We start from the raw sequence: 13069 nt of genomic DNA, 5'->3' as shown, positions 1-13069 counted from the left end.
AAATACAATCTATCGTTAGTTAATGCTGGCTTTCATTTTTTAAGCAAATTGTTCGGCAACTATTGTATAACTGAAGTACTTATGTTTTTCCTGCTTGTCCATTCATGATAAGGGGCAGATGGGTGCGACCGGTCTACAGGGGAAGCTTAATCCTCCATCTGATCTGATCCAGTATCTAATAATTTTAGAGGTCCGTGTTCTTGGCTCCATACCGATTTTTGAGTTTGATTACCTTTCGTTATCGTCATATATTATATGATAATTTTTAGCTTGTTAAATGTAACTATATGTATTCAGAATTTACTCCAATATATTAAGCAAAGTTCAACAACTACATATTAGAAAAAAATTATTTCAGTGTTATCATATTTCACCACACTTAAAGGCAACCTATTTACCATTGCTATTCATTATGTATTGTACATCATTTTAATGATATGGAGTTTAACAACAATTTTTCAGGTTTTTATATGCATTTTTTTTACATACATGTATATATTTATGTATGTGGGATATCTCAGGGAACTAACACAGAGTATTTTTCTATCCGTTTGTTTTTACGTATAGATATACTTTACATATTATGTTTCCATCTCCAAAGAAACATGGCCCTTATTTTTATACAAAAGAAGCATAAAATCTTTATTTAAAGGGAGGTTGTAAGCTTATGAGCATTTTCTTAGAAAGTTAACATTCAAAAAGCTATAAATCAGCGGGTTTATGGCATGATTCACGAAATGGACACGGGCCAGTAGTTTCATTATAACCTTAAATTCGCTGGATTTGATTTTTCTGATGCTTCTGACAAAACCCTGAAGAAGATTAACGGTTATACTGGGTAGGAAAGACAAAACAAATGCAATTGTTACGGCAATGAAAATTTTTGTTGACCGCGTGCAGCGAACCTTCCCGGTCATCTTTGTTACGTTGGAACTCACTCTAGACATAAGGGATTTTCCTGATGCACAAGATAGCTGACTATTCAGAATTGATTTGTTTTCGTTTTTTAAACTAACTGGATCGTGGACATTTATGCTTGATTGGCGTTCTTTTCCTTTCAGTCTTGACTCTTTTGAAATTCCACTTTTAATCGATGAATGGCTTACTGATGGCTGCTCTCCGATTGTATTCTTTCTCCTATCTTTTATAGCAATCCAGATACGTATGTAGAATCCCACTAGGAGGAATAATGTCACCCAGAATATACTGAGCAATAGAGCATAGTATAATTTACTAAACTTTCTGTTCATGAATTCATTCGAAATGGTACAATCGAATCCACAAAAAATTCTTGGATGCAGTGGTACACGGTTTATTCCAAACAGCACAAGTGTCGGAATGGCGATGATGAAGCCAAACAGAGTCGACCCCGCACACATTAGTTTGCTTCGTAAGGACGACTCAGGCAAAAGAGGCTTACAAATTTTAAGGTATCGGTCAATGGCGATCAAAATCAAAATGAACGACGAGGCACTTGTGAATGCTGATTCAGAAAATCGGAAAACTTTACATGCTACGGAATTGTAGAATGTGTAATGATAGCGCATGTCGTAGATATCTAAAGGAATGGCGATACCGGAAGCCAAGAAATCAAACACCGCCATTGTAATGATGAAATTGTTGGCGGGTTTTCTTTTGAAGACATAGCAATAAATATAGAGTACAAGCAGGTTACCAAGGATTCCAAAGAGCATAATTACAATGAGAAATATGATTACAGGCATATAAGTCATTGCACGATCATCACTCAGGCTGTTTAATTCATGATAAGCGGTTGGTATCAAATAGCTGTCATTACACACTTGGGAGACCTGTGGCACTGTCGGTGTATATCTTTCAGGAACATTCCTGCTTTGGCTGTAGAATTGTTTTATGGACTTTAATATTGAATACTGTTCATAATCTCCATATCCTTCCATTACAAAGGAATCTCTGATGTTTATAGAATATGACGGTAATATCTGTTCACAATTTTACCTGTTTAGAATAAGATTTGACCTTGATTATTGTTCATTATTTTCATATTTAATGAAAGTCTCCATATGAGTGAAAAATTCTCACAAGGGATTAAACAATACTACAAACAATACACTGTCTACAGAAAACCATTGCCGTTTATCTTTAGTATAATAAACAACCAAAGCAATATCATTATTAAATAAAATGTAATATTTTTTCATATAGCAAAATGAAGTACAAAATCTACAGCAATATCAAAATTTAATTCTCTTCATTTAACATGATGGTAAAAACTAAACATCACACATAAATTCTTCCATATGATGCATGCATGCTTGGGGTTTAAAAATGGCACAGCATTTAGACAATCTTTTATAATCAATAAAAAATCATCTGATAAGTCGACATATCTAACATTCAGATTCTTTTTCACATGTTTCATATCTATTATTGACTTCAATACACATTATCAATATAAGAATTCTTTTTCGTCTTTGGATAATCCTTCAAAGTATTATGCAGAGTTTAAAATATATTTTTCTTTGTTCAGAGCTGTACATGACTCAGATAAATATAATGAGATTATATCACATGTCTGTCAATATATTGTAAAATCTTAAGAAGCTTTAAAATATTACAGTTGAATCAACTATGCACATATAATCAGACTGGTCAACCTCAGATTTAACTTAGGATTGTTACAATTGTTTTCCATACAATAAGGACCGGACATATAATCAACACAGATTTACAACCCGTCAACTGTTTAAGTATTATGACTATACATAATGAAACATTAACATGTACAAACAAATATAGGAATTATCCAGATTCCAAGATTAAGAAAATCATTTAAAGCTGATTATAAGCTAGTTCTAATTAAGAATCAGAAGAATACATCAGAAGAAACTTAATAGTGAATCCCTGAAATTTCTAGAGGTAAAAAACAAAGACAGGGTAAAGCTTCTATGATACCCTGATTACAATCTTGAACACTCAATCAATAACAAATAATCATAGAGGTCAGAGCCCAGTGAGAACCAAAACAAAGAAATCAAGAAATCTAACAGTTGTGATTGGTTCTTAGATAATCCCAGTAAAACTTATATGGCCAATCAACAAAATGATAAATAACAGACCTGATTGGTTACATATTCCAAATAACACATCTCACTACCAATCAAAAAGAGGATATTTAACAATTCTGATTGGTCATATTTGGTAATGATACTCCAACTACCAATCAACAATAGGATATCAAACAGTTCTGATTGGTTCTTAAATAATCCCAGTAAAACCTCTCACAGCCAATCGACAACTTACATAAATCTGATATTTCTGATTGGTCCATTTTGTAATTAATAATGATCTAAATAAGGAGAATACTAAACATAAATTGGTCACAGCTGAGGATTTCATGGTTGCTCTGTTGTGTCACATGTGTCAATCACTTGTATCATAATCAATCCTAGTTTTGTAACCACAGATATCTTTCTGATAAATGATCCCTGCTTTTTCACATATATCAAGCACAACATCATATTTTTAAGGCATAATTAGAATAAATTTGAATTCATTTGGTAAAGTTATGCCTACAGAAGGGGATTTCTAAAACCTTAACATCAACATCATATAATAAATGTATCTACACGTTAAAGACATATTATAAAAGCTGATTTGTCGAATCAAAGATTATAAAAAAAAACCTTTGACAAAGAATGAACTTAAAACTGTTTCTATTTCTAATTATCATTTTTAACATTCATGCAGATTATGGGGTACATACTGCTGGAACTATGAACATAGTTAACAATTTATGCATGAGGTGGTGTCTAAAATTGGAGAAATGTAAAATTAACTTACAAGTCATAGCTAACAAAAAAATATTATAAATAAACGAATGGATAAGGTAAGAGCTATAATTGAAATATTTCTAATTAAAGCATGTGTTAATTAGATTTGGCTTTGACTCCATTGGTAACAGCTCCGTTGGTCTTTGGTTTTTTATAGGCGTTTCTGTAGAAGTCTGCGAAACATGATGAGGAATATAACAGCGTAGGCTAGAATCCAGTAAACAAACAGAGTGGGGTAGTCACAGTCAATAAACAACAGCTGTATAGAGTGGATGGTTACCAGGATAAACTGAGTCTGTTAGAAAAAATAAAGATTCCTTATTAATGTGTTAACATGTAAATTTGTGTATGACTTAAGTCAACTATATAGAATATATATATCAGGTAACAAAATTATGAATTGGAATAGCTGCAGGACTGTTGTGGTTTTAAAATTAGTCTTTGACCATAAGGCTACAGATGCTGTAATGCAAAAAAGTGCATTTTTTGGCACAAAATTTCTTGCCCACAGTTTGGGAGCATTTCTTCCCTTTCCAGCGTTGGTAAATCATCTTTCTTTCTCTTCCTTATTCCAGACACATTTTTAAATGAATTTGTATATTCTATCCATCTGTTTAAAATTCTTTATACATAGTCTCCTCTTTAGGCAATAAAGTAGCTTGATTTGAATTCTCCATTCTAAATCAAGCGAGTTTATCACTTGTAAAGACCACCTAATAGGGTCATGAGGTGAGTAAAATATACAAATTTCCTTAAAATGTGATTTACCAATGATGGGAAGTGGAGAAATTCTCCCAAAACAGTGCGAAAAAAGTCTTACATTGTATTTTTACTTTTTTTTGCATTAAAGGATCTGTAGCTTTAGGGTCAAAGACTAATAAACAGTTCTGCAACTACGATTAGATGAAACTAACTTTTGTGGAATCATTAATTATTATGGTCGCTCAATTTTCATGGAATTTGTGGGATTCCCTCATTCACGAATTAACACCCTTCACAAATTAATTTACTTAAATGGTTATAAAGTCACATTTCCTTTCCTAGGTTTAAGAGAAGACACAAAAAACATACCCTCATACTAATATAAAAACAATGGAATTGTTACATTAACTGATATGTAAATGTTACTCTTGGGAAACCAAAAGAAAGAAGATAAATTAGGCCATATAAAATTGAAATCTTGGTTCTCAGGCCCGCGCACATCCGTTTTGAGGTAGTCGCATTGCCGATTTTATCGTATTTTTGATAAAATAAAAAGTTGGTCTTGCGGAGACCAATCCGGGAAAAAAAATTCCGACATCATTTGTTTCGTAGTTTAGTATACAAATATCACTTCCGGTAGCCATTTACAATGAGATTTTGGCTACTTCGTTTGAAAATACATTCCAGGACATTACCTACAATGTTTACACGCTGTTAAGTAATGGATAAAGCAGAAATTTTGACCAGAAATGGAAAGAATATCTGTGATTAAAAAATTATCTTTATGTTGAAGAAAATTCGGAAATTAAAATTTAAAAAAATACCTTCCTCATCTACTTTATTGCCAATAAAATGAAAAATAAAATGCCACCCTCCCGCATCTGTTTTGGAGAAAATTGGCCTGAGAACCAGGGAATTAAATTTAGATAGCCTTATGCACTTATCACGTGACATAAAATTGATTGTGACCCACTTACTATCTGCAGAGATGTCATATACTTTTTCCACCAGAGATATTCCTGGTACTGAGGACCCAGGGCTGCCATACCATAGTAAGTGTACATCACCAGGTGTATAAAGGAATTCAGCATCGAGTGGAAGGTGCCAAACCCACCTAAAAGTCAAAATACACAGGGTCAGGGAAAGGTACAAAAATTCAATTTTAAATTACTTCAAGGACAAAAGCTGAGGTCAATAACAAATGCTTGAGGTCGAGGACAATTTCCTGTGACCTGGGCAAATTCAAAATTAAGATTTTTATGCACAACAATTAGAGAGAATGAAAAATCTACCCAATCACCTCTCTGCAAATTTGACTCCAAACCACCAGGAGAAGGGCATAATTCCATGGTGAAAAACATGTAAAAATGAGGCCTGGTTAAACTTCTTCCTCATCACAAAGAAAACCTGAAAATATTGACTTCAGTTTTACATTCAGAGGCTGAATTGTTTTTTTTTTCATTCTATTGTTGAAATGGTAATCTTGTATGATAACAAATCTTCTAGAATTACAAGTTGAAGATTGAAGAAAACTTACCGTGTCAAAAAGTTCAATAAATTTAGAAAAATAAACATCCAGCAGACTTTCAAAATCTGAAAATAAATAAAACCTCCGTTATAACATGAGTTATAGCTGTATTAGTTATTGTTATTCAAAAGAATACTAATTTATAAGGCCAAGGACAAGACTTAAAAACATTAATGCCATGATGGACCAGGGACAGCATAATGAAAATGATTTATAATACAGACCCTAGCAATAAAACCTTTGTGTGATACAGACCCCAGCATTAAAACCTCTGTATGATGCAGACCCTAGCATTAAAACCTTTGCATGACACAGACCCTTGCATAAAAACCTTTGTATCATACACACCCTAGCATTAAAACCTTTGTATGACACAGATCCTAGCATTAAAACCTTTGTACATGTATCATACAGACCCTAGCATTAAAACCTTTGCATGACACAGACCTTAGCATTAAAAGTCTTTGTATCATACAGACCCTAGAATTAAAACCTCTGTATGATACAGACCCTAACATTAAAACCTTTGTATGATACACCTAGCATTAAAGTCTTTGTATGATACAGACCCTAGCATTAAAACCTTTTTGTGAAACAGACCCTAGCATTAAAACCTTTGTGTGATGCAGACTCTAGCATTAAAGTCTTTGTATAATACAGACCTTAGCATTAAAACCTTTGTATGATACAAACACTATCATTAATACCTCTGTATGATACAGACCTCACATTGAACCCTTTGTGTGATACAGACCCTAGCATTTAAACCTTTGTATAATACAGTCCCTAGCATTAAAACCTTTGTGTGATACAGACCCTCACATTAAAACCTTTGTATGATGATACAGAATCTAGCTGTATGATACAGACTCTAGCTACCTTTGTATAATACAGACTCTAGCATTAAAACTTTTGTGTGATACATAGCATTAAAACTGTTGTATGATACAGAATTAAAACATTTGTATGATACTAACATTAAAACCTTTGTATCATACAGACTCTAGCATTAAAACCTTTGTATGATACAGACCCTAGCATTAAAACCTTTGTATGATACACCTAGCATTAAAGTCTTTGTATGATACAGACCCTAGCATTAAAACCTTTGTATGATACAGACCCTAACATTAAAACCTTTGTATGAACATACCCCAGCATTAAAACCTTTGTATGAAACATACCCCAACATTAAAACCTTTGTGTGATACAGACCCTAGCATTAAAATCTTTTGCCAACAGACCCTAGCTTTAAAATCTTTTATCAACAGACCCTAGCATTAAAACCTTTGTATGATACAGACCCTAGTATTAAAACCTCTGTATGATACAGACCCTAACATTAAAACCTTTGTATGATACAGACCCTAGCATTAAAACCTCTGAAACAGACCCCATCATTAAAACCTTTGTATGATACACCTATCATTAAAGTCTTTGTATGATACAGACCCTAACATTAAAAACTTTGTATGATACAGACCCTAGCATTAAAACCTTTGTGTGATACAGACCCTAGCATTAAAACCTTTTTGTGAAACAGACCCTAGCATTAAAACCTTTGTGTGATGCAGACTCTAGCATTAAAGTCTTTGTATAATACAGACCTTAGCATTAAAATCTTTGTATGATACAAACACTATCATTAATACCTCTGTATGATACAGACCTCACATTGAAACCTTTGTGTGATACAGACCCTAGCATTTAAACCTTTGTAGATACAGTCCCTAGCATTAAAACCTTTGTGTGATACAGACCCTCACATTAAAACCTTTGTATGATACAGACCCTAGCATTAAAACCTTTGTATATACAGAATCTAGCTAATAACAGACTCTAGCATTAAAACCTTTGTATAATACAGACTCTAGCATTAGAACTTTTGTGTGATACAGACCCTAGCATTAAAACTGTTGTATGATACAGACCCTAGCATTAAAACATTTGTATGATAGAGACCCTAACATTAAAACCTTTGTATCATACAGACTCTAGCATTAAAACCTTTGTATGATACAGACCCTAGCATTAAAACCTTTGTTAACAGACCCTAGCATTAAAACCTTTGTACAAACAGACCCTAACATTAAAACCTTTGTATGATACAGACCCTAGCATTAAAATCTTTGAAAACAGACCCTTAATCCTTTCTCTGAGTAATCTACAGGTTAATCTCAGACTGTACCCATTTAGCCACCCAGCCAGCAGAAACTGAGAAAAAGAAAATTCTCATTGAAATTTGTAAGCATCAAAAACAAAAACAGAGCCTAATATATATTTTCTAAGTTTAATAATTCTTTACAATATGATATGGTAAATGATCTTGAAAATGGTAAAATAGATTTATTATAAATTTTAATGTACAGGTATATCCAGAACTTTTTTATAAACTCACCTCCACAAAGCAGTAGGTTGATAAGAGAACCATACAGAAGTTGTAGACAATCAGAATCTTCTTCATCTCAAACGGTTCTCTGTTGGCCATAATGGTGGGTCCCACTTAAAAAACACAAAGTAGGCCACACAGATGATGAGGCGGGCCAGGGAGTGGACATCATAAACCAACCTTCACCGGGGACTGAAGATGAAAAAAATTTAATGGAGAATCAAAAAAAAGGAAAGATATTGTCAATATGAACATTTTATTTAAAATAAAACTGTATTTATTTAGTCCTAATAAGAGTCAATGTCCATGCACAGTAAAAGAAAAATTTTTGTTGATTGGGAATGGAACTGCTCAAAAAACTTCAACCATGATCCTGTTCAACATAACAAACATTCGCCAGCGCTTCCCCAAATTACTTATACCTTCCATAGAAAAGTTTGCATGCACTCGCTCTGTTGACAGACCTCTGGTCACTCATCTGGAAAATGTAGGTCAGATCCAAAGCAAGTCTGGTTTTTTCTATCCCTAGGTAGGACTTATAGTGATTTGGGGAATAGCCCCTGCCCCTTAAAAGACACCAGGACACCGATGCTAACGCTGTTACTAATCATGACTAATGCTAAAAAACATAAGCTCATCTCAATTTTGTCAAGCTGATCGAGCTAAGAAGTATTCTATATCAAAACTTATGTCTTAAGGTATGTGACTATGAAATTTACTATATAAAGGATTTTTTGAGAAGTAAATTTTTTAAAAGAAATCATGGACACAACTCAAAATTGCAAAAAAATAAGAGGGAGGGGGGGGCATGAAGCATCTTACTGAGCTATGGTATAATTAAGTTGACTTTTTTACACTTTAAATGTAACTTTTTGGTAAATCACTTTCATCTTGATATTTATTTTTCATAAGATTTAAATATGGCAAAAAAATTCAATTAAGTTTACAACAAAAAATAATTTGAATACTGGTAAAAATTATCATTGAACAAATCACGCAAATTAATGTTCATAAATTATAAAATTAACTTGGAAAGGCTTAACTCAATAATAACAACTAGTTGTAGAAGAGATACAAATTGTCATTTTTCATTCATATATTTTTGATATACTATTAAAGGTGGTTTATTGTTTAATAAAAATTTTTGTACAATATCTTAAATGGTACAAGTAATATCAGTACTATAAAAGGAAAGTGGATATCTTGGAATTTTTCCATACTATTTATAAAACCTGAAACTTTTTATATCAAAATGGGCTTCATTAGAAACTCACAAATGTAATTTTAATACAGGAATGCATAATTATAATAATGTTTAATAAACTGAATCAGTGCATTTTGTTGACAGAAAAATTAATTTCAACTTTTTACATCAAGATTAAACCATCTGGGACCAAAAAAATTAATCATTAAATATAAGACACATTTCTTTCTTTTTTTTTTTTTGAAAAATGAATGAATTGATTAAAAAATTATTCTTCTATGAATAAAATTAAAATAAAAATAATACAATTTCTAGAAAACAAAAAAAAAAAAAAATAAAACATAAGTAAATAAACCAATCAATGAAGATAATTATGTTGATTTACAAAAAAAAAACATCATACAAGATTAAAATTCCACTTTATTCAACACCAGAAGGACAGCCATAGAACACATATCAGAGTCATGCAGTGTTTGTGGGACTGAGTCAAAAAATAGGGACATCACAACTTGTGGCCATGAGGAGAGATGTCATGGACATCAGGGATATAGTGGACAAAAAGTGAAAGAAAGTCATCAGCTCAGTATGATGGTGAGTGGGAGTCAAAGAGAAGGATTCAGACTGAAAGGATCAGATGTAACATTATGATTTGGCCAAATAATCACCATGTGATCTGGGAATTATCTCAGTCTCAGTATTACAACACACACAGACAAGCACTGATCCTCTGTGACTGTTCTGATAGTCCACCAGGATTCACTTTATTACATTTACTGTCACCAAGCATAGAAAGTCCAGGAAGCCTGTGTTAAATGAAAAACAGATATTATATATCTAGTTCTTAAAACAGACAGTTCACATGTTTTGTATCCCCATCAACTTCCACTCAACATGGACCCTGTGCCAATGGAACAATTGGAACACAAGAATTTGATAATGCTCTCTGTTTTGTCAGTGACTTTTGGCCTCCATCTGCCTCCTCATGGATAGACAGATGTCAGGCATGGCTCCAGCCTCATGTTGTTGACGAAGTACCGTTATTTTGGATTATAGGTCATATTTTTTTTTAAACCGCTGAGGTCGACCAATATACGAATTCGACCTTTCTAAGGCTCAAGTTTACGAAAAAAGCCCCAAAAACAATAAAATTTACGTCAATTTCAAAGCAAATCTGTGCCACTTTCATAACTTTTTTCATTATTTTACGCAGAAAAATTAATGCCCAGGTAAACAATAAAATATTTATTCTATAGCTTTCTTACAAAATAAATTCCATTACATATCCGTTGATGACAAAAGGGAAAAAAATGTGCTTCATCAAGTAAATAATTCTCAACGTGTTATCCATTGCCTTCATGCGGTAGCCATCTTGTGAAGTTAGGAAGTCGCTACCGTTTACTAAAAGTAAAACCGCAACCGTATCAAAATTTAAAATACGGAAATTTTTTCAAATTCACAACTGTAGTGTTTTACCATTTATTAGTACATTGATAAATTGAAATAGTATTATTTTTTTTTATTGTGACAGTCTTATATTTGTTTATGTGTAAAATATAAATAAATTGTTGCCAGTCAAATTTCCCAAATTTAATTACCAAATAAACCGATAGTCATTACTATACATTTTTTTTTATTTCATTTAATTATAATACCGGTCAAACGAATTAGCGCTTTACAAAGATTGGCTTCTAACAGAATTTTAATTGTCTCACAGATAAAAGGATTTACACTGTGTGTACACGCAAAGGTTTTAAAACCTGGTTGGTTTGATACCCTCAGGGCATGATTAGCAAATCCACGTGCCGTTATAGGGTATTAGTGTTACACATCATTGAACAAACAAAGCCATGAAATTCATAATGACTGTCAAATTGTGAATGTACCGGTACTCTCAATTAAATATATAATTAAACTTATAGCGTGGTAATATTATTTCAAAACTTTACTGTTGCTTTATATATACATTCAAAAGGGCGTTTGCGGGTTTTAGCAAATCCCTGAAGAACAAAACTGAAAATTGCGGACATCGAAGCGATTGTCGTCCACCGGTAAATAATGTCTGAATAAAATATATTAGGAATGTGTCCAAGTTGTTCTAAAAACAGAATTATTATTTTTGTTTTTATTTCCCCAAAATAGCTGTAAAATAAGAACGTGTTTACGTGTTATTTATGCCTCTGGTTTAACAACAGTATGAAACTACGGAGGCATTGAACAGGCAAGTTGGAGAAAAAAAATAGTAACACAATTCAACGAAGTTTTAACTACATTTTTTTAAAAACTTTATTTAAATTCTGTACTCATTAAAATACCTGTTTGTTTTCTTGATAGTTCATGTCACGGAATTACCCCGGTAATTATAGAGGTTTACCTGTTCTGATATCTGCGTAAGAATCTTTAGAAAACGGGAAACAAAGCCTCGTCCTATATAGTAAGTTCGTCCTATCTTTGGATTTTTCAAAAATTAAGGCTGAAAATGAGCCTTTCGACCTATATACCCCATCGACCTATGACCCGAAAATTACGGTAGTTAAAAATGGATGTCACTTTGTAGCAGTCGGACATAAGCTAGGAATTCATGAAGATCATGAATGTAGTTCTTTCTCTAAAGCAGAATATAAACCAGTATGTGCAATGAATCACTGTCAATTCTTAACATATGGCTTGCTTAAATTGTTCTTAACAGAAATAATTAACAATGGATTAAGTGAAGATGATAAATTACTGTGTTCCTATAACATGAAGACAGCAGTTTTCTGGGTGATTCAACAAAATAAAATACCCCACTGGTGTCCAAAAAATCTCCTGGGGTGTTTCGGGGTCTGTTTCAAATTCATTCTCAAATGGGTGTATGAGGGGGTTTGTCCTAACTTTTTCATTCCAGTCAACAACATGTTTCTGAGTAAAATTCATGGCGAAAAACAACGTCGACTATTTATTAGACTGTATGGGTTGTATGAGAAGGGTATAACAATCCTGCTATACATTCCCTCCATTAGGTCTTATATTATAGATGTCCTTTATAAACCCAGACTCTCTATCTGTGCAGATATACAAACTCTGATTTCTGAATATGAATTTGATAGAAATCTATTTGGTGAAATATTACTTGATGACATAATACAGATATTGGACTTAAAAAGCTGTACTAGATATCTACATACAATAGAACAGGTAATAGGTTCACCACTCCTGACACAGTACCAAGTCCTTACCCTAAAGAAACATACAGCGAATGTCCTTCAGCAAACAGCTTTTATATTACACATGGAAACTTACACACATACAAACAAACTGAGGTATAAAGCTGACAAAATGTCCTGTTACATGCTGAAATTGACAGCCAAGTTTGGTTTTATTTCTGACAGGTTGACATAGCTTAATGTATTATTACAAGAAACTTAGATACATGGAAGCTTTATATATTATAAAGA

The 13069-nt window shown here is 32.8% G+C and overlaps 1 protein-coding gene and 1 pseudogene across 1 annotated transcript; both read right to left on the bottom strand.

Moving 5' to 3' along the window:
* Positions 1-663: 663 nt before the first annotated feature.
* On the bottom strand, positions 664-1829 carry LOC134244080 (melanopsin-like). Its single transcript, XM_062726357.1, has one exon. It carries the CDS (start codon positions 1731-1733, stop codon positions 666-668), a length of 1068 nt encoding a protein of 355 aa, XP_062582341.1. The 5' UTR covers positions 1734-1829; the 3' UTR covers positions 664-665.
* A 321-nt stretch (positions 1830-2150) lies between these two features.
* LOC134244089 (elongation of very long chain fatty acids protein 7-like) lies at positions 2151-12548 on the bottom strand (annotated as a pseudogene).
* Positions 12549-13069: the final 521 nt, after the last annotated feature.

Source organism: Saccostrea cucullata, unplaced genomic scaffold (genome assembly GCF_032062105.1).
Source record: "Saccostrea cucullata isolate Sc308-1 unplaced genomic scaffold, CSIRO_AGI_Scuc_v1 ctg12826, whole genome shotgun sequence".
Taxonomy (NCBI): domain Eukaryota; kingdom Metazoa; phylum Mollusca; class Bivalvia; order Ostreida; family Ostreidae; genus Saccostrea; species Saccostrea cuccullata.
Note: the sequence above shows the minus strand (reverse complement) of the source record. Positions and strands in the feature narration are given on the sequence as shown.